This window comes from Chanodichthys erythropterus, chromosome 3 (genome assembly GCF_024489055.1).
Source record: "Chanodichthys erythropterus isolate Z2021 chromosome 3, ASM2448905v1, whole genome shotgun sequence".
NCBI classification, from domain to species: Eukaryota; Metazoa; Chordata; class Actinopteri; order Cypriniformes; family Xenocyprididae; genus Chanodichthys; species Chanodichthys erythropterus.
Genome location: NC_090223.1, coordinates 8,077,221 through 8,101,847, shown reverse-complemented (window position 1 = coordinate 8,101,847; position 24,627 = coordinate 8,077,221). Strand labels below are relative to the sequence as shown.

At 37.9% G+C, this 24,627-nt stretch overlaps 2 protein-coding genes across 2 annotated transcripts in view; one reads left to right on the top strand and one right to left on the bottom strand.

Moving 5' to 3' along the window:
- LOC137002951 (hepatic and glial cell adhesion molecule-like) overlaps positions 1-24,627 on the top strand; it is a 99,866-nt gene that overhangs the window by 12,873 nt on the left and 62,366 nt on the right. The window contains exon 4 of the mRNA XM_067362923.1: positions 17,431-17,442. Coding sequence (XP_067219024.1) covers positions 17,431-17,442 — 12 coding nt within the window. The remainder of the gene's footprint in view (positions 1-17,430; positions 17,443-24,627) is intronic.
- Positions 1,224-6,919, bottom strand: LOC137013844 (uncharacterized). The gene is made up of 2 exons (XM_067377847.1): positions 6,901-6,919; positions 1,224-1,843 (listed from the first exon to the last, which is right to left on the bottom strand). The coding sequence occupies exons 1-2, from the start codon at positions 6,917-6,919 to the stop codon at positions 1,224-1,226; spliced, it is 639 nt and encodes a 212-aa protein (XP_067233948.1).

Genomic DNA, 24,627 nt, shown 5'->3' with positions numbered 1-24,627 from the left:
ATACCACCAGGTCATGTACTCAGTAAAAAACACATTCCACTCTTAAAGCAAGAGGAGTACAAACCTACCCCATCATGCTCTAAAGGAGGCCCGAACGGAGCCTACAACTCAGAACGACACGTGGCGTCAGCTTCTAGTGGCAAACTCTAAGCTCTCAGGGAGGCACATATAAAACCAAACTATACAGTGAGGTTCAACTATAAACTCAACCTGTGCTTAATTCCAATCCACACATTCCAACAGGCAATGTACTCAGTAACGCACTTAATAATCTTAAGGCAAAAGGAGTACAAGAAACTTGATCTAAGCTGTCTGGCATGCCAAGGCGATTAAACTAATCAGGAAGATTATTTATAAAGTGATCTTTAGTGGTAGAAGTGATGGTTCTACCATATTTGTGGCAGGGAGGCAGATTAGCAGCCTTGACTAAATGTAGTATACACAAGACTAGATAATGATCTGAGATGTCGTCACTCTGCTGCAGAATTTCAACGGCATCAATATCGATTCCATGTGACAATATTAGATCTAAAGTATGATTACGACAATGAGTGGGTCCTGACACGTGTTGTCTAACACCAATAGAGTTTAGAATGTCTGTAAATGCCAATCCTAATGAGTCTTTTTTATTATCTACATGGATATTAAAATCACCAACAACAAGGACTTTATTCGCAGCTAGTACTAACTCTGATAGAAAATCTGCAAATTCTTTGATAAAGTCTATATGGTGTCCTGGTGGCCTGTATACAGTAGCCAGCACAAATGTAAATATTACTATAAATTACAGCAACACCTCCCCCTTTGCCTTTCTGTCGAGGATTGTGTCGATAATCATAACCTTGAGGGCTGGACTCATTTAAAGTAATGTAATCGTCAGGTTTTAGCCGGGTTTCTGTCAAACACAGCACTTCTAGATTATTGTCTGTGATAATATCATTTACAATAAGTACGTTTAAAGAAAGGGATCTAATATTCAACAACCCAAGCTTTATTATTTGTTTATCAGTATTATCTCTATTTTTTAATTTAATTGATTTAAATTTTGGGTTTGGAAGTTTTTTGTTTTTACTAATTCAGGGTACAGACACAGTCTCTATGTGATAATATCTAGGTGTAAGAGTTTCTGTGTGTTGGGATTTATCTGACTTCTGTAACGTGAGGCAGCTAGCAGACGGTTGGTTTAGCCAATATGTCTGCTTCCTGTCCTGGGCCCTGGTTTGTCATGTTTCAGCTCTAAGACTATTTGCCATATTACTAGAGAGAAGAGCAGCACCATCCCGGGAGGGATGAATACCATCTCTTTTCAACAGGTCAGGTCTGCCCCAAAAACTTTTCCAATTGTCTATGAAACCTATATTATTCTGCGGACACCACTTAGACAGCCAGCCATTGAGTGATGATAATTTGCTAACTATCTCATCACTCCGACGAACAGGAAGGGGACCAGAGCAAATTACTTCTCCTGACATTGTATTTGCGAGTTCACACACCTCTTTAATGTTAATTTTAGTGATCTCCGACTGGCGAAGTCGAACATCATATGTGACGACGTGACTAATAATTTTAGAATATTTACGATTAGCATTAGCCAGCACTTTTAAATTTGCTTTGATGTCAGGTGCTCTGGCTCCCGGCAAACATGTGACTATGGTGGCTGGTGTCTCTATTTTCACGTTTCGTGTAATAGAATCGCCAATGACTAGGGCACTTTCAACAGGATTCTCAGTGGGTGCGTCACTGAGTGGGGAGAACCTGTTTGATGTTCTTACTGGAATGGAAGAGTGGTGTTTTCCACGGCTAGGATGCCTCACCGTTACCCAAGTGCCCTGCTGCGCGGGCTCTACAGCCGGAACCGAACAATGTACAGAGTTCGCATCCAAAACAGTATCTGAAGCCCCTGTATTCTTACTATCCTCGATTAAAGTTTGGATGTGTGTCTCTAATTCTGAGATTTTCTCTGTCAGCCTGACTATTTCCCTACATTTATGACATGTAAATCCCTCGTCACTGGCAGAGAAAGCTATACTGAACATGTGACAGGCAGAGCACGTTACAATACAAGGAGAGGATGACATGACTCACCGTGTTTGTAGACTGATCCGACTTAACACAGCTGTTTGATGAACACGTAGAAAAAGGAGCACACGAGAGACTGATGACAAGTAAACAAGCTAGCGAGATGCAAACACGTTGTAATAGCGATTAGATTAAAAGATTAAAAGCTAGCGAAGTCACATTAATGTGGTAGGACCACAGCAGCACCACAACATATATTGATAAAGCAGTAGATGTGTTTGTGGATTTACACATCATTTAGAGACACACAAACATTAGTCCGCTGACACACAACTTTAAAATACAGCAGTGAATCCACTAAATCAGGCTTTCCACACTTTTAGAAGTGGATCCTGAAATATGTGGAAATAAGGACCACCATCCTGAAATTTAAAATGCATCTACCCATTTAATATACCAGAAAATGTAATATTATAAATCTTAAAATATCTCTGAAGTTACATTATTTTCTACTCACTATAATGAAATATTGATAAATGTACTATTTATTTATTTAAAAATTAATGTGATTTATATTAATCATTAATTTAATCAACTAATAACTAATCATTTTATTGTAATAACATTTTTATTAATTTATTTTAATCTAATTTATTGACTTTTTTTTACAGTTTTCTTGAGATTTTATTCTTATTTGTTGTTTTAATTCTTTTACAATTTTTCTCTGAATTCTTACATTTTAATCATTTGTTAATTTAACATTTTATATTATTCTGGGCTGGTGTGGTTACATGTGATCTGTGGTTGTGAGGCTGGTTGGAAATACTGCCAAATTCTTTGAAACACATTTGGAGGTGGTTTATGGTAGAGAAATGAACAATCAATTCACGCTCCCTCAAAACTTGCGACATCTGTGGCATTGTGCTGTGTGATAAAACTGCACATTTTAGAGTGGCCTTTTATTGTGGCCAGCCTACGGCACACCTGTGCAATAATCATGCTGTCTAATCAGCATCTTGATATGCCACACCTGTGAGGTGGACAGATTATCTCGGGAAAGGAGAAGTGCTCACCAACACAGATTTAGACAGATTTGTGAACAATATTTAAGAGAAATAGGCCTTTTGTGTTCATAGAAAAAGTCTTAGATCTTTGAGTTCAGCTCATGAAAAATGGGGGCAAAAACAAGTGTTGCGTCTATAATTTTACTACTATTTTACTAATCCACCCAAAACTTATTCTACACCTTTTATTTTGTTCTCAGCACTTCAGTAAGACCATTTTCGTGGATGTTCACTGTCGGTTAGTCCAGTAGTTGATCATTAATTGTTTCCTTCTCATTTCTAGTGGCATCTCTCCTAACAAGACTTGTAAAGCTGGAATGCGTGTTCCTTGAGAGAAATGGAGTAGATCAAAATATTGTCTATATACACAGTAAAGATGATACTGCTCCACAATATTGTCTCATAGCTTGAGCTTGTATTTTATTTTATGAGTTTTTCTAACAAGTTTTTTGAAGCTGATTCATATACCACATGACCATAAACAAATACAGACCGGATCAGTTCTACATAAATAGTTTTTAATGAAGAACTATTTTGTTTATATGTTCAGCCCATGTATGCTTCGTATCAAAATAAATACCTAACAATTTAAAAACCTTCACCCTCTCCAACAATCTCTCTTTCAGAAGATTCGTAATAGCGCCCCCTAGCATATAATGAAAAACCATGGATTGCTGGAGTAGAAGTATAGGCCAAATATACTATTTCTGTCAGTATATGTCAAGTATACTTTAAAGTGATTTTAAGTTTATTTCTGAGAAGTACATAAAAAGTAGACTGATTCTTATGTAAAGTTTAAAAGAAGCATATTACAGTTTTTGCCTGTTGCTTGAACACATTTTGTAAAACTTCGCTCATTGCGCCAAAACTCTACACACAAGTAAATATGACACAACACTGGGAAATATACCATTCACATCTCTGTCAAATTGAAACTCTGCTGTCAAAACCTAGCATTCCTTTGTCAAAATGTAACTCTGATGACAAAATGACACACACTTGCATCATAGGCATACACTTTCAGATCAGGGGGAACACACTAGTCTACTTTATATAAAACACTGCAGTCTTTAATTTTCACTGTTTTTATTCAGTTCATCAGTTAGCATTCTGTGAAGCTCAATGCAACACTTACAGTTTTTGTTCTGGTATTTTTTCCAACAAAGTTTTTCACAACAATCAAAAATGAAAGAACTGAAAGGTTACAAATGACATCAACTCAATACTGCACATCACAGTACTATACAGTACAGTAAAGTAAATGCAGTAACGCAAAAATAATAGAAAAATAAAACAAAATACACTGCTGTAAATACAGAAAAACAGGCCAATTGTGCATGGGTGGGATTATAGATCCTGCCGTCTGTTTGGGTCTGGCCACATGATCCAACACCATTGCTCTAATATCATCTGAAATATTGTTCTGTGCATAGCCTCTTTGACCATGTCCTACTCCTCTCTCTCTTTGTTTTCCTCTGTCTTCACCTCTTTCTCTCAATGCTTACAAAATTCTCAAAATGGCTTAACTGAGGCCTTTTTGTAGCTGGCTGATTGGTGTTCAGTTTTGTAAGTAAGTGTTTTGAGGTGTGTATTTGAGTGGTTGCAATTACCCGATGTGTTTTGTATTTTGGATACATGTGTTTTCCAAATGGCACCCTAAGTTTTCATTTTTGAACGAAGTGTCTTGAATGTATGAAATAGAGTGTAGTATGCAGGACCAAGTGTGTTGCATAAAGGAGTAAGTGTGTTGCAGAATTGCAACTAGAGTGCAAAGCAGCGCTTTTGTTTAAGGTATGGGTACATGTGTTTGAGGTACGGTAACAAAAGCTTCAAGTTGTGTTACTTTAGTCTAAGCATGGGTCTATAGTGTTCAAGCAACGGGCAAAAACTGTAATAGCACACTTGAATGAACTTCTTTTCCGTAAGGATATCCTGCATTCTCCAAACTCTTGGACCCGTTGTGAGGAAATTGCTGTCAAAAGTATCTCTGCTGTATTTCCTGTGCTTGTGTAAAGAGGATGGATAGATGTGCCAATAATGTGATGAATACATTGATGAATGCTGTTTTTGTGTTTTCTTTCAGAGAGCTACAGTGCAGAATAATGTGGTGTATGCAGCAGTCTCAAGACGTTGATCAGATCTTGATCATTTGAAAGATTTCCCAATAAGTTTGAAGTTATACATAAATACTGCCCTATATATTTGCTGAATGACATCCAATACTTGTTTTGCATTGAGCCAGATGTTTTACTGCATCCAAACAGCAACAGGACATTTCAAATATTATGGAAAAATTGTGTATGTGTGTGTGTGTTTGTGTGTATATATATATATATATAAGTGCTGGGCAACGATTAAATATTTTAATCGCGATTAATCGCATGATTTTTCTGCGATTAATCGCAGCATGCGCAAAATTCAATAATGAAATCAAAAGTAGTGTATTGTGTAATTTTATTCTTTCAAAGTACTGTTGTATGAACAAAAGTGCAATAACATTTGGTTTGTCAAAACTTTAAACAAATAAAGTGCTTTTTTACAGCAGTAAAAAGTTAGTAGCAGTTAACATTTCTTGTAAACATTTCTTGCAAAAGGCAGATGTCTCGCAGCAGCGATCATATTTCTTGCACTATCTGAAACGTCCCTGCTGTGCAACATGAATAAAATGTTCAGCGCATGTTTCAGCAAAATGTCTCTCTTGTGTCTTCATTACAGTCAGAGCATGTGAATGCAGTTCCCATTGTTCATCAATGTAATGCACTGTAACTCCGAGGTAATTATGGTTACCCAGCGATGTCCAGTAGTCTCCGTTGAGGGCAACAGTTGGTGCACGTTGTAACGCCGTCGCCTTTAGTCCTCTTCTTTTCATACAATGTTTGTTTGGGTGGGTGATTTGCTGGCATCAACGGTGTGCATTGCATTTAAGTGAAACTTCAGACTCGAAGTAACTTACTCCGAATGATAAGACAATTCAGCTTTGCAGTGGTTACAAATAGCTTTAGTTCACAAACTCACGCCGTGTGGAAGAGGTTTAAAATAAAAATGTCCATTTAAGATTTCGGTACCTTTTTCCATTTTTCTGTCCGCACCAGATATTTTCTGTTTCGCGCTGTAGCTCTCTTAGACACACAACAAATGCTTTCATTGGTTGAGACGCGTGATGACGCTCATCCCAAGCAGCCAGTAGCCTACTGATAAACATTCCACCCCTCCTGTGACCCATGGTTTGTGTTGTATTCTGTTGTATTATTACAGTCTATCTATGTGTATTCAAACGCAGTGAGCAACAGACTTTCAAAATAAAAAGTACGTTAACGCACGATAAACTAATTGTCGGCGTTAATTAATTAATGCGTTAACGCGATAAAAACGCGTTAACTTGCCCAGCCCTAATATATATATATATATATATATATATATATATATATATATATATATATATATATATTTTTTTTTAAAATTTAAATTGTGACCAAATTGTGTAATATTAAGCCTTTTTTTATTTTATTTTTTTTAGTCATAGTTTTTTAAGACGCAGGGATAAATAATAAATGAAATCACTTTGGCCCAAAAATAAATAAATAAATAAATAAATCCACACTGTTGTTCCAAATGTGCTTTTATTTGTGTTTTGTTTAATTCAAAGTTTCTGTGAAGGATTTTCATCAGTTAATGACTGTTGTTCACAGTCCATGCCAAAAGGTCAAAAGGTGTTTTTGTTCTATTTTATTTATGCTTGTTGAGTTCACGGCACATCATAATTACTGTAATTACTGTATATTATAATTTGTAATTTTCTGAGAGCTCCAACTTCTACCTGACTGTTGGAGACTCATTTTGGGATTATTAATGTCGTGACAGAAGCACATAATTCTGAATCTGATGACATGAACAAATAAAATCATGTGTTTTCTCATCTCGTGATAACAGTAATCACAACATGGCGTGAACAAAGCATGTTTTTAATAGATTTGTCAGTCTTGTTTATCTCTGTTGAAGCGACAACTAATGTGTTATTTCACTAACAGCTCTCTCTCTCTCTCTCTCTCTCTCTCTCTTTCTCTCTCTCTCTCTTTCACTCTCTCTCTCTCTCTTTCTCTCTCTCTCTCTGTGACAGTTTATAGTGTAAAGATCTTAAAAGTTTATATGCAAGATATATCTATATTTCATATTTTTCCACATTTTTACATGCCTCCTTTTGTACAATTTTAAATAAATATGCTTTAATATAATTTTAAATTCTTCAGCCTCCTTCTGGTCCTTTTCATATGCAGTTCTACTCACTGTTGATCTGATTTGACACAATTATTCTGTTAGTCTTGAAAAATAAATACATGTAAACACAGTTAAAAACTATTTCAGGTGTCTTGATTTATCTTCACATGAGCACCAAGACTGATATAACCTCTGAGAATAACAGATCCATACACAATATCCCACTGACAATACAGTATTTCACAATTGCTAAAACACATTTTCTCAAAACATTAAACACAAATCCAATCTTCAAACTAATTTCACAAAACCTCTGACTTTTATGGCAAAATCAAACAAAGCTTTCAGATCATACACACATTAAACAATATATAAACACTACAGATCATTCATTAGACACTACATTAGAAAATGGAAAACACAACATCCAGAACATGAGGTTACAGAGAAAAAAGTATATTGTAACACAGTAAACACATTTTGCCATTACATAAAATGTATAGAAATCACATGTAAATATATAGTATACTGTATGTACTATAGTATAGTATAGCCTAGCCTAGCCTAGCCTAGTATAGTCTAGTATAGTATAGTATAGTATAGTATAGTATAGTATAGTATAGTATAGTATAGTATAGTATAGCCTAGCCTAGCCTAGCCTAGTCTAGTCTAGTCTAGTATAGTATAGCCTAGCCTAGTCTAGTCTAGTCTAGTCTAGTATAGTATAGTATAGTATAGCCTAGCCTAGCCTAGTATAGTATAACATAGCCTAGCCTAGTCTAGTATAGTATAGTATAGTATAGTATAGTATAGTATAGTATAGTATAGTATAGTATGGTATAGTATAGTATAGTATAGTCAAAGCAGCTTTACAGTGATAACAGGTACATGATGACCAGTAATGCTTCATTTTGGCTGTACAGCTCTAAAAGAAAATAGTGTCATTGTTCAGCTGAAGTCAGTTCAGTGTTGATTCACTTACATTGTAAAGACCATCAATTATTATGTAAATGACTGTAATTATTTTCCTCTATAAAGCAGTTCTGCAGAAAACAGTGATGTCATCATCTAGGCTAGCTTAGTTCAGTTCTCATCCTATAATGTCAGTACTGTCAGATCAATAATATTGTTGAATATTATTGAATATTGTTGAGGACATTTTCCACATCACAGGCAATGTCGTCTCTTGCCAGGCAAAGGGAAGACCCTGTGCCGGATCCAGCCTTGACAGCCTTGTCTCCACACCCCTTGCTCTTTCTCCTCATCATCCTCTTACACATACTCTTCCTCCTCTACTTTTCAGATTGTTTTTCCATCTATTGTTGGTATCATCATTCAGCACCTGTATCACTTGTGTACTCTGAACTGACCTGTATTTCATACAGTTGATTTGATCACTTCATTAGAAATAAGTGTGAATAATTTTGAGTCATTGTGTTTAAAGGATGACAACTGTGTTGTAGTTGTGTTTAACTTTTGCAACACAGAGCAAAATGTGTTTTAGTGAGTAAGAATGTGTTTATAGTTTTGCAAAAAGAGTGGATGAGATTTGCAAACAGTGTCTTAACTACCTGAACTTGTTTAAGGTTTTGCCTACAAAGTGACCGATTTGACAAATGGGTTTAAGCCACTGAGCATTGGGTTCAGAGAATGGGGTTTATTGTTTTAGAAATTGCACTGCTTTTTAATATATTAAACCACTTTGTTTTGTTTCTGGATTTACTTACATTTAATCATTTAGCAGACACTTTTATTCATATAATAAACACTAGAGAAACTACCAGGCCATTCAAAAGAAAAACTATTAGATGAAAAGAATATATTGGTGTAATAATCAGTGAATTCACATTTAAACTTTAAAAATATCTTTTAAAAGCTGACAAACATTGATCTCATCACAGCTGTTGGTGAAAACACTGTTAAACAGTTCGAAGAAGATGCTGACCACTGGAGTGGAAAAAATTAAGTGTGAAAAACATGAGTGTGAAATTAGACGAAAAATAAACTGATCGCGCTGTCTCAAAAATAAACGTGTGAACTTGAGTCATTTCTTCAGTTTATATTCCTCTCTGCTCTTACTGTGATCTTTATCTCTCATCATGACTATATTTGAGCACATTTGTTCACACGTGTCGGTTGAATCCACAGATGTTTGGCCTGATCAAGTGTCCCTACATTCATCTTTCTGCTGTTAAACTCAGATTCAGTTGATCTGTCCACACAAACCACACTCAACCAAACCACAGACGTCGGGTGTGTCTTTCAACAACTCACAGCAAAACAACCACAGATGAGTTCAGTGCAGCGATCTGAGAGATTTACATCAACTAAACATGCATTTTTGAGCAAATATAATAGCAAGAGTTCAATTGAGAGTCAATGAGAGAGAAGAACTGTGAGTGTAGAGACACTTTAATCTTTAAACACACTGTGGTTTAATACGCTTCTGCTAAAATAAACGTTCATAAAAAGTTTCAGACGTCACTGATGCCTTCAGGAGCCGCAAGTGTCAAAAAGGAGGTGATGTTTGTGTGTATTTGCATGTGAATGTGTGTGAGAGAGATGAAGTGTGAAAACCAGCAGAAATACAGTGCACGAGAAAATTATTTTTAATATTGAGCAATGAAACTCAATTAGACCCTACAACTTAAACAAACCTCCAGAATTTATTTGTGTATATATATATAGGTGAAGTGAATAACACTGATCATCTCTTCATTACGGCACCTGTTAGTGGGTGAATATATTAGGCAGCAAGTGAGTTTGACAAGGACCAAATTGTGATGGCTAGACGACTGGATCAGAGCATCTCCAAAACTGCAGCTCTTGTGGGGTGTTCCCGGTCTGCAGTGGTCAGTATCTATCAAAAGTGCTCCAAGGAAGGTGAACCGGAGACAGGGTCATGGACGGCCGAGGCTCATTGATACATGTGGGGAGTGAAGGCTGACCCGTGTCCTGCCACAGAGCAGAAATGGTTCAGGAATGGTTTGAGGAGCACAACAACGAGTTTGAGGAGTTGACTTGGCCTCCAAATTCCCCAGATCTCAATCCAATGGAGCATCTGTGGGATGAGCTGAAAAACAAGTCCGATCCATGGAGGCTCCACCTCACAACTTACAGGACTTAAAGGATCTGCTGCTAACATCTTGGTGCAGATCCCACAGCACACCTTCAGGGGTCTAGAGGAGTCCATGCCTCGACGGGTCAGAGCTGTTCAAAAGAGGGACCAACACAATATTAGGAAGGTGCTCATAATATTATGCTTATAACGTAAGGGTCTCCAGCAGGCCCGAGAATTTGCTCATTGGTAAAACGTTGGCCTCTTAGTACTGGTCCTGCACTGGCAGCCCTCACTTAACCCCAGGAATCCCTCACTGGACCCTCAATATTAATCTACAACAATAAATCTGCTGTTAATGAAAATAACAGTTAATGATCATTAAGAAAGAAATGGTCAATGACTGCAGGAGCGTCTGTCACTCAAACATTCCCTAAATCACACTCTGTAAAATATAAATCTCTCTGATTCTGACCATTGAATCATCAATAAAGTGATCAACTTCATCTAACCAGAGTTTCTCTTGCAGTTTTTGTTTAATCAAAAGTGTTTCAGAAACACACAGTTACAGCAGCCAGAGAAACACTAAAGTTTGGAGATCAAGGGTCAAGAGCCCAACTAAAGCAAACACTGACCTCCATAACGGTGACGTCAACTGTGATTTTCAATAAAACATCAACATCTAAAAGTTTAGTATGAAAGAAATAGTCAAACTGGATTGTAGTAAGTGAAGATGTTGAGATCTAGACAGATCTGTTAGTGTTTAATGTTCTGCTGCTGATCATGTGACAGTGTTTTCAGCTTATTTAAATAAGGAGATTTTACTTTATTCCAGTCATTTGACCGTTTTATAATCTAACTGTTTTGTTATTGTATTATTACAGATTATTTTTGTAATGTTTAAAGTTGCTCTGGGCCCGATTGGGCTGATCCACACTGGACCATCATGGGTTAATGTGGGCAGTTCTCTGGTGTGGGCTGATCACAGAGAGGCGCAGTGAGCCCAAAGCTGTAGGCCTCACCTGGACAATCCCACACTGGACCTGTTTAGGTTTGATGTGGGCTGGACCTAGAGCACTGAGCCCAAAAAAGCCAATATGGGCCCTGCAGGAGCATGTTTACAGGGATGTGAATAGCCCTGTTAATAAATAAAAAAAAACAGACAGCAATAATTTAACACATTGCTATCTTGATTAGCATCTGTTAGCAGGTTAACAGGTTAGAATGATTTTACATGTTGGTAGCATGTTAGAGTGTTGTTATGTGGTTGCTAAGGTACTCAGAGTGGTTCCTATGGAGTTGCTAGGGTACTTAGGGGGTGGTTGCTATGGTGTTGCTATGCAATTGTTAGTGTATAGCTATGGTATTCTGAGTGATTCCTGGCATGTTGCTATGCGGGTGCTAGGGTATTCTGGGTTGTTTCTATGGTGTCGTTATGCAGTTGCTAAGGTACTCAGGGTGGTTGCTATGCTGTTGCTATGCAGTTTCCAGGGTACTCAGATTGGTTGCTAGGTTGTTCCTATGCAGTTGCCAGGGTATTCTTGATGGTTGCTAGGGGGTTGCTTTACAATTGCTGATATATTTGGGGTGGTTGCTAAGGTGTTGCTGTGCGGTTGTTAAGGTACTCACGGTGGTTGCTATGGTGTTGTTATGCAGTTTCTAAGGTACCACAGCGCAGATGGAGTGGAGTGACCCTGAGGACCCAGACGACCGCAACAGAGCCGCAGTGACGACCCCCCGAGATTGATGCAGGGATCCGGAGGGCTGAGGTGTAGCTTGAACGTCAGAGGGCAGAGGCAGAGCCTGAGGGAGGGCAGAGCTAGCCGGAGCAGTAGGGGTGGAGGGCCGGAGAGCAAGGAACGGCCTGCAAGTTCGTGGCGCAGATGACGCAATGTCAAGTCAAGTCAAGTCACCTTTAATTATATAGCGCTTTTTACAATGCAGATTGTGTCAAAGCAGCTTTACAGTGATAACTGGTATATTATTTTGGCTGCACAGCAGCTCTTAAAGAAAATGGTGAGTAAAAAGTTTCCTTTATCATAAAGACTTATTATGGACTCACTCAGCATGTGCCATCTTGCAGAGGACAGGTGGCCTTGGACTTGATAAGCATCTGTTTTTAGTGAGATTGGAAGATATAAATTTGTCTGAAATTACACCTTTTTATCGGACAATGTTTCACGTGTGGCGAAATGTTTTAAATGTGGACAGAGATAGGAGCAGTTCTATTCACTGGGCTCCTGAGGAACCATTGTTTTTAATAACATGATCCAGACAAGACTTTTGTCCTCAGTGAGTGTGAGAACATGTCTGCTCAGGAATGGGATCGTGAAGATGGGTCACCTAATGGATAAAGATGGATGGAAATCTGTAGAAACTATTAAGGAAGTGACTGGTTTACGATCACAGAGACTTGCATCAAAGCTGATAGAGGAAATTTCTCCGCTAATACAAAGCACTTATAGAGAAAGCTTAGCAAGAGGACAAAAGTCAAACCAGAGTGACAGAAAATAATTTCTGAGGATCAGCATTTCATCGCTAATGTGTGATGAGAATGAGGGTGAAGTTGCTTATTCAATCCTGACCTTCGGGACTCCTCAATTGGAGTATCTGGACTGTGCTACAAAGAAAGCACCCTACCTCATAGTCAAGGTGATGCATAAGAAGTCACTAAAGAGACAATAAGCCTCAAGATGGACAGGTTTGTTGGGGCCAGATTTCCTTGTGAGAGACAGGTGGAGGACCCTGTATAAACTCCCTGTAGAGAAGCGAACTGCAGTGGAGGATTATTCACAGGGCCATAACTACCAAAGAGTTTAGAACCCTAGAGGCGACACTTTGATACTTAAGGGGAAACAGCCACTAGATAGCGCTGCGGTAGCACAGCCGGTGAAAATACTAACTGGACCATACAATCCTTCACATCTTACACACCCAAAATCAGTGAATTTCACTGCCAAATCAGTGAATTTCACTGCCAAATCAGAAGCGCAAAAAAAAAATTAAGTCACCAGTCAATAGTATGGCTCCTACAGTAAATGTTGCATTGTCTTATATATGTTTTATTTTATCAGTTGTGGAATCCAACCATTCATCCATCTGAGGTAACATAGTTAGACTACTTTATTGATTATTTCCATTTTATGCAACTTTACACATTTATTAATAGTAAATTAATAATTAATAAATTTAAGATCATCATGTTTGCAGCGAACAATATATTTCAGACCTAGTGGAGTAATAGTAACAATATCTAGGTCTGAATAAAATATATATTGTACGTTTTAATGGATCACACTACAAACATAATGATCTTATAATACATGATGCATTACTGTGTCTGTTATCCCATAATTCACACATTTGGACACTTTTGCTTTAACGAACATTAGACAACACTGCAAAATCAAGCTGTTATATTCATATATTTATTGTCCAACATTCCCAATTTTTCTGATGCTTGTCCTTAATGTAATTTTATATGTTGGTAATAATTCAGTGTTTATAAGCCTTATTAAAGATTTTAACCCAAACTGACTGAGTTTCTAGAGAGCAAAGGTATTGTGAAAAAAGTGGAAGACTTAAACACAAAGTGTGTAAAATAAACTGTAAAAAGGATTTGATGATCACAAGTGATAGTATTTTATTCTGTGGTGGATCGGTTGAATTTCAGCTTTAATGTACTTTTTTTTTTTTTTAACAAAGCAGCTGATATTGCAATAGAAACCAGTGGACTGACGACTCACTTTCACCACAAAATGGTGGAAACGCAGGGCCGCTGCTGGGCGCCGGTGTTTCAATGGAACCTTCTATTGAGTGTCGCTTCTTCTTAGTGTATATTTTTTGTAGCTACGAACAGACACGTGGCGCACCTGAATCCAGCGGTTGGTGGGCAGTGTAGGTTTTGTGGTGAGGGAGAAGATTTAGAGCATCTGTTCTTAAAATGCATTAGAGTAAATAATCTGTTTGACTTACTTATAACTTTGTTTCAGGGGTTTACTGAAGATTTTTCAGACAAAATATTTATAAGAGGACTGAAATATAGATTTTTATTAAGAAGAAGAATATGTTTATTAAATGATCTAATAGGGACAGCCGAATTGGCCATATGGAAAACAAGAAAGAATAAAGGCTTAGAGTTGGCAGCAACTGACCCAAAAGTGATGTTTATGTGTCTGGTGTCAGCAAGAGTCTGCTTATTACAGTCTTACAAATAATGAAGCTGCTTTTTGTGAAATTTAGTGTATTAATTAGGTTCTATGTGTTGTACATGATGATCAATTGGTCAAAGGTTTTTAAATATGTATTTTATTTATTTTATATTTGATTGTTTTTCAATGCTTTTTGGGATATGAAGCTAGAAATTTAAAAAAAAATCTGAAAAATAAAGTGTTTCTAAACCTCTCTCTCTCTCTCTCTTTCTCTGCCTCCATTTGTACAATTTTAAAAGCTGATAAACATTGATCTCAAACATTGATCTCATCACGGCTTTGGGTGAAAACACACTGTCAAACAGTTCGAAGAAGACGCTGACCACTGGAGTGGAAACAATGATGAGTGTGAAATGAGATGAAAAATAAACCGATCATGTGGTCGCAAAAATAAACGTGTGAACTTGAGTCATTTCTTCAGTCTATATTCATCTCTGCTCTGACTGTGATCTTTATCTCTCATCATGACTATATTTGAGCACATTTGTTCACACATGTTGGTTGAATCCACAGATGTTTGGTCTGATCAAGTGTCTCTACATTCATCTTTCAGCTTTTAATCTCAGATTCAGTTGATCTGTCCACACAAACCACACTCAACCAAACCACAGACGTCAGGTGTGTCTTTCAACAAGTCACAGCAAAACAACCAGAGATGAGTTCAGTGCAGCGATCTGAGTGATTTACATCAACTAAACATGCATTTTTGAGCAAATATAATAGCAAGTGATCAATTGAGAGTCGATGAGAGAGAAGAACTGTGAGTGTAGAGACACTTTAACCTTTAAACACACTGTGGTTTAATACGCTTCTGCTAAAACAAATGTTCATAAACAGTTTCAGACGTCACTGATGCCTTCAGGAGCCACAAGTGTCAAAAAGGAGCTGATGTTTGTGTGTATTTGCGTGTGAATGTGTGTGAGAGAGATGAAGTGTGAAAACCAGCAGAAATACAGTGCACAAGAAAATTATTTTTAATATTGAGCAATGAAACTCAATTAGACCCTACATCTTAAACCTCCAGAATAAATAATAAATAAATATAATGTACACTGATCAGGCATATCATTATAACACTGACAGGTGAAGTGAATAACACTGATTAACTCTTCATCACGCAGGGTGTCAGCGCAGGGAACCTGAGAATTTGCTCATTGGTAAAACGTTGACCCCTTAGCACTGGTCCTGCACTGGCAGCCCTCACTTAACCCCAGGAATCCCTCACTGGACCCTCAATATTAATCTACAACAATAAATCTGGCAGCACAGGGTGCCAAACATTTACCATTAATGAAAATAACGACTAATGATCATTAAAAAAGAAATGGTCAATGACTGCAGGAGCATCTGACACTCAAACATTCCCTAAATCACACTCTGTAAAATATAAATCTCTCTGATTCTGACCATTGAATCATCAATAAAGTGATCAACTTCATCTAACCAGAGTTTCTCTTGCAGTTTTTGTTTAATCAAAAGTGTTTCAGAAACACACAGTTACAGCAGCCAGAGAAACATTAAAGTTAGGAGGTCAAGAGTCAAGAGCCCAACTACAGCAAACACTGACCTCCATAACGGTGACTTCAACTGTGATTTTCAATAAAACATCAACATCTAAAAGTTTAGTATGAAAGAAAGTCAAACTGGATTGTTGTAAGTGAAGATGTTGAGATCTAAACAGATCTGTTAGTGTTTAATGTTCTGCTGCTGATCATGTGACAGTGTTTTCAGCTTATTTAAATAAGGAGATTTTACTTTATTCCAGTCATTTGACCGTTTTGTCATCTAACTGTTTTGTTATTGTATTAATTACAGATTATTTTTGTAATGTTTAAAGTTGCTCTGGGCCCGATTGGGCTGATCCACACTGGACCATCATGGGTTAATGTGGGCAGTTCTCTGGTGTGGGCTGATCACAGAGAGGCGCAGTGAGCCCAAAGCTGTAGGCCTCGCCTGGGAAAGCCCACACTGGGCTGTTTAGGTTTGATGTGGGCTGGACCTAGAGCACTGTGCTCGCAACGAGCCAGTACGGGCCCTGCAGGGGCATGTTTACAGGGATGTGAATAGGCCTGTTAATAATAAAAAAAGCTGAGATATTTGGGGTGGTTGCTAAGGTGTTGCTGTGCAGTTTTTAAGATACTCACGGTGGTTGCTAGGGTGTTGCTATGTGATTGCTCTCTCAATAATCGACTCTTCCAAATTAAGTCTCTTTCTCAGTTCTTCTCGGTGGTATTTTACTGTGATCCATCTTTGCTTGCGGACCGGGGTCTCGGCCTCTTCGGTTGAATCGGGGGGCGTCTGGAAGTAAATGTGAGCTTGTTGGCTCGATTCTGGACTTGTGACCGTCGCCATAGTCCACAAATATATGCTGTGAATAACCGGCTGGTAAAGTAGAGAGGGTTTTCTTCCCTGTGTTCGTTGAGCAGTGTGATTTATAAGGCCACTAATAGAGCTATTATTTATTCCTTCTCGCAGAACTCAATGACATTTGGAAACTACTTGATAATATTTCTAAAGTAATGTAAAGTAACTATATTTGATTGTTTGTTTCACTTGGTCTTGTTGTCACAAACTATCAAGTCGCTATAAGCACTTACAGGACCGTGTGTCTCCTTTTGCTGCTTTAGAAAGTAAGCCACAAACGCTCAAATAACTTCAAACTACAGCGTATTCCTCGTGACCTCCTGTTTCCTTCAAATGAGAAATGGAAGCCGTTTACAATGATTTATCCATGAATTTAAAGAGAAACTGCAGCATTTTTTTTCAAAGCAGTGAAAACGAAAACAAACAGTGTAGTGCCCCCCTTCCTTTTTGTCCTTCCTTTTCCCCTCCTCTCTTTTCTTCCTCTGCTTCCCTCACCTAGAGATGTGTGTGTGTGTGTGTGTGTGTGTGTGTGTTTGTGTGTGTGTGTGTGTGTGTGTGTGTGTGTTTGTGTGTGTGTGTTTGTGTGTGTGTGTGTGTGTGTGTGTGTGTGTGTGTGTGTGTGTGTGTGTGTGTGTGTGTGTGTGTGTGTGACCCCCTCTGATCCACGGCTGTCCTTTCTCTCTCTCTCTCTCCCTCTCTCTTCCTCTCTGTCAGCCTCTCTCTTCCTCTCTAGGCTTCTGCTGACTAATACGTTCACCAACCCTCACTTCCGGCTAAAGACAACCAGATAATCCCATTATTTCAAGTTAGTTGCTATAATAAGTGAAGAAAAAACAATCTTAACAGATTCTGCATGTGACACTTCTGAACTCTGTTAAGATTGTGTCTGTTTGATTTCATTAACTTTTATTATTTTATAGGCCTAGATAAAGAAATCAAAGTGTATAAAAGGGAACAACAATATTTTTCCTTCAGCCACCAGGCCTGTTACAGCAGGATCGAGCGAACTAGCCAAACCAGAGCTTTTTTATTTGTGAGTTAAAGTCAAAACTGACAACTCTTTATTTTTTATTGAAATATTGCAGTGTTTATTAAAAGTGATGTATTTATATTTATCATTAAGCTAGGGTGTTGTTATGCAGTTTCTAAGGTACTCGGGGTGGTTGCTAGGGTGTTGGTAAGGTATTCTGATTGGTTGCTAGGGTGTTGTTATGCAGATGCTAAGGTACTCGGGGTGGTTGTTAAGGTGTTGATATGCGGTTGCTAGGGTACTTGAGAGAGGAAATGTCATTGCTGTCTATGAAGGCCTCACTGAGCCACCAGATTTCAACTAAATGATGGATGGATGTGGATGGAGACACTTTCTTCAGCTCAAACTCATTGATCCTGTTCACTGCCATTATAAAGCTCAGAAGCGTCAGGATATTTATTAATATTTCTCAGATTGTGTTCATCAGAAAGAAGACAGTTATGTCTACCTAAAGCAATCATATTTTTTAGCAAACACAAATATTTCACAGGACGTGTTGTATTTCTTCATGAGAGGAGAGTGAAATAATTGTATCGTCTTGTGATTGTGTGAGAAAAAGACGCTAAACCAGCCTGAGTCAGTCAGCAGGTCTTGGTTTGTTTTTGCTCTGGTCTAGCTGGTGTTCAGCTGGTGTTCAGCTGGTCAGTGGTCACAGCCTGACAGTTAAACAAAAAGAGAGATCAAACCCCTCAAAACCAGCCTGATAGACCAGCTATGAGCAGCCTGAAGACAGCAGCTTCATCTGATCCTCCACAATCCTGTTCAGCTCCAGCAGAGTTACATTGGGGTCAGTGCGTGTGTTCAGAGAGGTTTAGCAGCCACTAGATGGCGTCCTGTCAGTGTCAGACCTCTGAAATTATGTGTATCATTTCTAAAGCACTGAGAACTACAGTGAACAGAAGTTAGTGTGTGTGTTTGGAGATGGTCTGTGTTCCAGTCAGTGAATCTCAAGTTTGAAATGAATATGGAAAGTACGTATATAAAGGGGTCTGCAGATGATTAACTGTTCTGATAGACCAATATTATTATTATGATGATCTTTATTTTTGATATATCTTACCTTCATATTTAACACATCATGCATTAACATTCATGGCCTCAAAAATGAAGATCAGAGTAAAATGACGCCCCCTGATACACACGTTCATCTCAGAGACGTCCATCTGTGTTTGTTCATCTGCGTCTCTCTAAGCTGAAGACTGCTCTGAGACTAACTGCTTTTCTAACACGTTTATCAGTTGATTTTCCAGATTTATTCATCTTTAGTAAACATCTTAGAGAAGTATTTGTGGATCAAAACACCAATGATGAAATGATTGTGTGTCATCAGCCAGTTTTTCCCTCCAGAAGACCCAGATTCAGCGCTTTATCTCCCCCTTGCGTCTGAACACGAATTTACATTATTTCCTATTCTAACCAGCTAAACCCTGATCTCATGATGAAAACCCTGATAGATCAGTCTGTTTTCCTGTAAAGCTGTGACCCTTGACCCCTCACTGCTAAACCTGTGACCCTTGACCCCTCACTGCTAAACCTGTGACCCTTGACCCCTCACTGCAAAACATGTGCCCCTTGACCCCTCACTGCTAAACCTTTGACCCTTGACCCCTCACTGCAAAACATGTGCCCCTTGACCCCTCACCGCTAAACATGTGACCCTTGACCCCTCACTGCTAAACCTGTGACCCTTGACCCCTCACTGCAAAACATGTGCCCCTTGACCCCTCACTGCTAAACCTGTGACCCTTGACCCCTCACTGCTAAACATGTGACCCTTGACCCCTCACTGCTAAACATGTGATCCTTGACTCCTCACTGCAACATCTTATTACATGCTTTTAATGTATGCAGGTTGAGTCAAAATATTTTAGTCTATTTTACAAGAGCAAGTTCTATTTTACTCATATATTTTCTTAAAAATGTATCTCTCTCTCTCTCTCTCTGGGAGTTGGTGAGAGTGGTGGTGGTGGTGAGAGCTGCGGTGTGGTGAGAGTTTCTAAATCTAGCTTTTATTTATTTATTTTTGCTTTTCTGTTTAGAAAATACATGATTTAGAAAGGAAATTGTAAAATAGTTGAATACTGGTGTTTGTTTGGCAGAATGGCGTTTGCAACGTGAGTTACCGCGTTTTGGGAAAATTGTTAGTCCCTTTAAAACTGTTACGCTTGGATGTAAACCTCCGGCTCTGAAGCACGTTGCGTCTTTCAGACGGTATGTTTACATGGTGCTAGAATCACCTGAGAATACACTGGATATTAATTTCTGTGTGAAACATGAAGGAAGGTTGTATATGGTGTATGCAACTACTGGCAGCATTCGAGCGTGGAGACATCGGACACAAGCGTCTTACGTGTCCACACAAGAAAACAGGTGAAGAGAGCGCAGCAGGATCAGAGAGTGGGGTCGCAAATAATAACGTTGATCTGGTTGCGGCGTCCAAAGATGAGGTTGTTCCACTTGTTGAGGTGAGTGCTGTTAATTCAGATGATGCGTTACTTGTTGACACTGAAAATGACGGTGATGTAGTTAACGTAGGCCCAAAGAATTGCGTAATGGATTTAACTCCTGATGTTACTGATGAAGTAGCTAGAGGTACTAAACAGTTGGAAACTGCAAATGATGGAATGGAAAAAAAATCGTATTTAGGCGTCTTGAATGATGAGGATGTGGAAGAGGAGCAATCGGATGATACAGAGTCACAAGTTTCTATGTGTGAAAATGATGGTGGTTCACAGGGACTTGCATTTAATGTGTCTCAGGCAGCTTTTTCAGGAGGTTTCAATAAAGATTCCTTGTATAGTCTTGTAGAAATCAAGTTTCCTGGATGAGACGTACGGTAAACAAATTAACATAAATGATTTCTTTTCTGATGTAGACAGATTTGTTCAATCTGTTATGTTTTATCAGAGGACTGTTGGAGTTGAGGAACTTAGTGAGAAGAAGCGTTTTCGGCTGGAAAAGCATCTTACCACTATAAGAAAAGGCAAAGCAATGACTAGAAAAAAGAGCAAATATAAAATCTAAAATAATCATGTATCACATGGTGTCTTTTCCTTGCTTTCATATCATGCTTTACTCTTTATTTTCCATCTTAATCTTGAGTATGGAGGTTTTGAGGATACACTCTAAAAAATGCTGGGTTAAAACAACCCAATTTGGGTTATTTTTGGCAACCCAGTGCTGGGTTGTTTTGACCCAGCAAGTTGGGTTAAATATTTAACCCAGCATGCTGGGTTGTTTTTTGTAACCTAAATTTTGGTGTAAAATGACTACATTACAGTATTTTAATGAACCCAAATGGGTTTTTAATTAAACCCAGTAATATTAGACATTATAAAATCACTTGTATACACAGAATGACTATCAAAAGGTAAAAAATTATTAAAAACAAGCACAAGGGCAAACATGGTCAAAACTAACAACATGCATGTGAGATGAAAATCAGAAAAGAATTGCAAAATCAACAGCCACAGTTTGTACAGATAAATTAAATTGTTTTTCACATTTCAGTGAACACTGATGAATATAACTGGCATTTAAGACCAAATAAGACTTTTTTTGCATAATATCCACTGGCAACGAAAACACTACACAAATTTGTGAAAATTATGTGAAAGAATGTTAGTTTGAATGAGAGTGTGAATTTCTCCACTGAACAACAATGAATAAGCATTGAATATTTGTCAGATTATATGCTAAAAGTTCGTTGAGTCCATGAATACATACAGAACACGCATCACGGCCAATTTTCATGACCTCCTTAGGATAACTGATGTCCAGTCATGAAGCAGCTCCATTAGCACAGCAAAGGCATGCAACATCCTTTAAATTGTCCAGGACAATCTTCTCCTTAAAAAGCATGGTCACATCAGTGATCTTCGTTGGAGAAGGTCATTCTCTTTTTTGACCAGTATTCATCCTTGTCACCACCTGTTGATCATTGATTAAAAAGAGGAAAAAGAAAATTACTAGGGAACACAAAACAAATTCCTGAAACATTTGATGATTAAAACTGAATAATTTTCAGACAGGTGCATCCACCTCATTGTGAAGTGACTCAAGAGCAGCTCTGGAGATGAAGTTCAAGTGGATTGTCCTCATACAGTGAGACTGCAGATGGATTAGATTAATCCATATACAGTAAAAATGTCCAGAGCTTACTTTTTTAGCCATAAATCTAATTGTGATCTTGACATGATATCGTTTACCATCCGGCCCTATTCAAAAACCATGTTTTTGCCACAATGTCTTCATTTAAGGGGCCAGTGGCTCCCACAGCATGTAGTGTGGAGTCCTGCGAGATGTTTTTTTCTGTCATTATGAAGCTTAAAGAGTTAGTTCACTCAAAAATGAAAATAATGTCATTAATTACTTACCCGCATGCCATTTCACACTCGTAAGACCTTCGTTAATCTTTGGAACGCAAATTAAGATATTTTAGTTGAAATCTGATGGCTCAGTGAGGCCTGCATAGCCAGCAATGACATTTCCTCTCTCAAGATCCATTTATGTACTGAAAACATATTTAAATTGGTTCATGTGAGTACAGTGGTTCAATATCAATATTATAAAGCCACGGAAATATTTTTGGTGCTATAAAAAAAAACTAAATAACAAATTATTTAGTGATGGCGGATTTCAAAACACTGCTTCAGGAAGCTTCGGAGCATTATGAATCTTTTGTGTTGAATCAGCGGTTTGGAGCGCCAAAGTCACGCGATTTCAGCAGTTTGGCGGTTTGACACGCGATCCGAACCATGATTCAACACGCTGATTCATTATGGTCCGATGCTTCATGAAGCAGTGTTTTGAAATCAGCCATCACTATATAAGTCATTATTTTGGGGGTTTTTGGCGCACCAAAAATATTCTTGTGGCTTTATAATATTAATATTGAACCACTGTACTCACATGAACTGATTTAAATATGTTTTTAGTACATTAATGGATCTTGAGAGAGGAAATGTCATTGCTGGCTATGCAGGCCTCACTGAGCCATCGGATTTCATCAAAAAAATCTTAATTTGTGTTCTGAAGATTAATGAAGGTCTTACAGGTGTGGAACGGCATGAGGGTGAGTAATAAATTACATTCATTTCATTTTTGGGTGAACTAACCCTTTAACAGTTAACATGCCAAAAAAATCTTTAAAAAAAAAACAAAAAAAAAAAACTTTTTTCTTCAAGTATTAAAACAGACATGACATACCTCACACATTTTGATGAACTTGGAGGGCTCCTCTTTTAAGTATTAGTTCACCCAAAAAAGAAAACTGTCATAATTTACCATTCCTCATGTCGTTCCAAAACCATAAGACTTTTTCTAATCTTTGAAGCACAAATGAAGATATTTTTAATATTCTCTCAATTGTTTGTCCATCCATTGCAAGTTTGGGAGTCCAACATTTTTGAATTTTCTGAACAGACATGATTGCTTTACATGATATGAACAGATATAATTTAGAAATGTATTCACCTATAAATATTGGTATGGACTACTACAATAACTTTGCATTTTTGAAGCTTAAAAAATACTGATTATCTAGACTAAATGGATAAAAATAAATAAAAAAGATGAGAATATTAAAAGTATCTTCATTTGTGTTTCATAGATGGACAAAAGTCTTATGGGTTTTGGAAAGACATGAGGTTGGGTAAATGGTGACAATTTTTATTTTTGTGTGCACTATTCCTTTAAGAAAGGAAGACCAAGGAGAAGGGCTCCTCTCCAGTTGGTTTGAGTTCTGCAAAGAACAACACGGACATCAATTATTTTAAAAAATGTCAAGAAGTCATACTGTTGTTGCATAAACATTTTAATTAACGTTAAACAGGCAGAAGACAACAGAAACATTCATTTTCTAACAATAAACTCACATAAACTCAAAAGAATGGAACACTCCTAGGTCTCTGGCTTGATCTACGAAATCAAACATGGTTTTATCAAAAAACAACTGATGACGACGTGGAATTTTAAATTACTTACCATAAATCGTCTTTCCCTCTCTCCTTCTGTACGTTAGCCGAGAAGATCGCGCAGCAGTCGCATGTCGGTTACTCCTGGTGCGGTCCAAATGAACACACAAAGCGCAACAAGTCAGAAATATTACATGCAAAACATTCATTTGAACATTTATCGCTTCAATATCATCAAAATAAACCAACCTTTATCACATATCGTAGTTTCATTTCCTTAAGGAAAACTAGGCCATTACATTCGGGTTAACCGCGAAGATTAAAGTAAAATAATGAATTAAAACGTGAATCTGTTGATAACCTTCCATTAACAAACTTCAGGAAACTTGTAAATATGACACAAGAAGCCCACTATATTTAAAAACGTCTCTTTAATTGAATAAAAGAGGCCGTTGAGACATGAGGCGAATGAGGCAAAAACCGCGAAAATTTCCATCTAAGTTCTTTTCTGACTTTTTTCGCCTTCAAATGCATCTCGAAATACTTTTGGACAGAAATAAGTGAAAATATCTTTAATTATTTATCTTTACTTACCATAAACCGTCTTTCACTCGATTCCATCCGAAGACGCGGAGAAAATGGCGGCTTCTCGCACCGGAGTCCTCAGTGCTGTTAACGTGACGTGCATGCTCTCCTTCACGTCCGCGTTCCCAACCCAGCACTGCTAGGTTAAGAATACAAGGGATCTTCA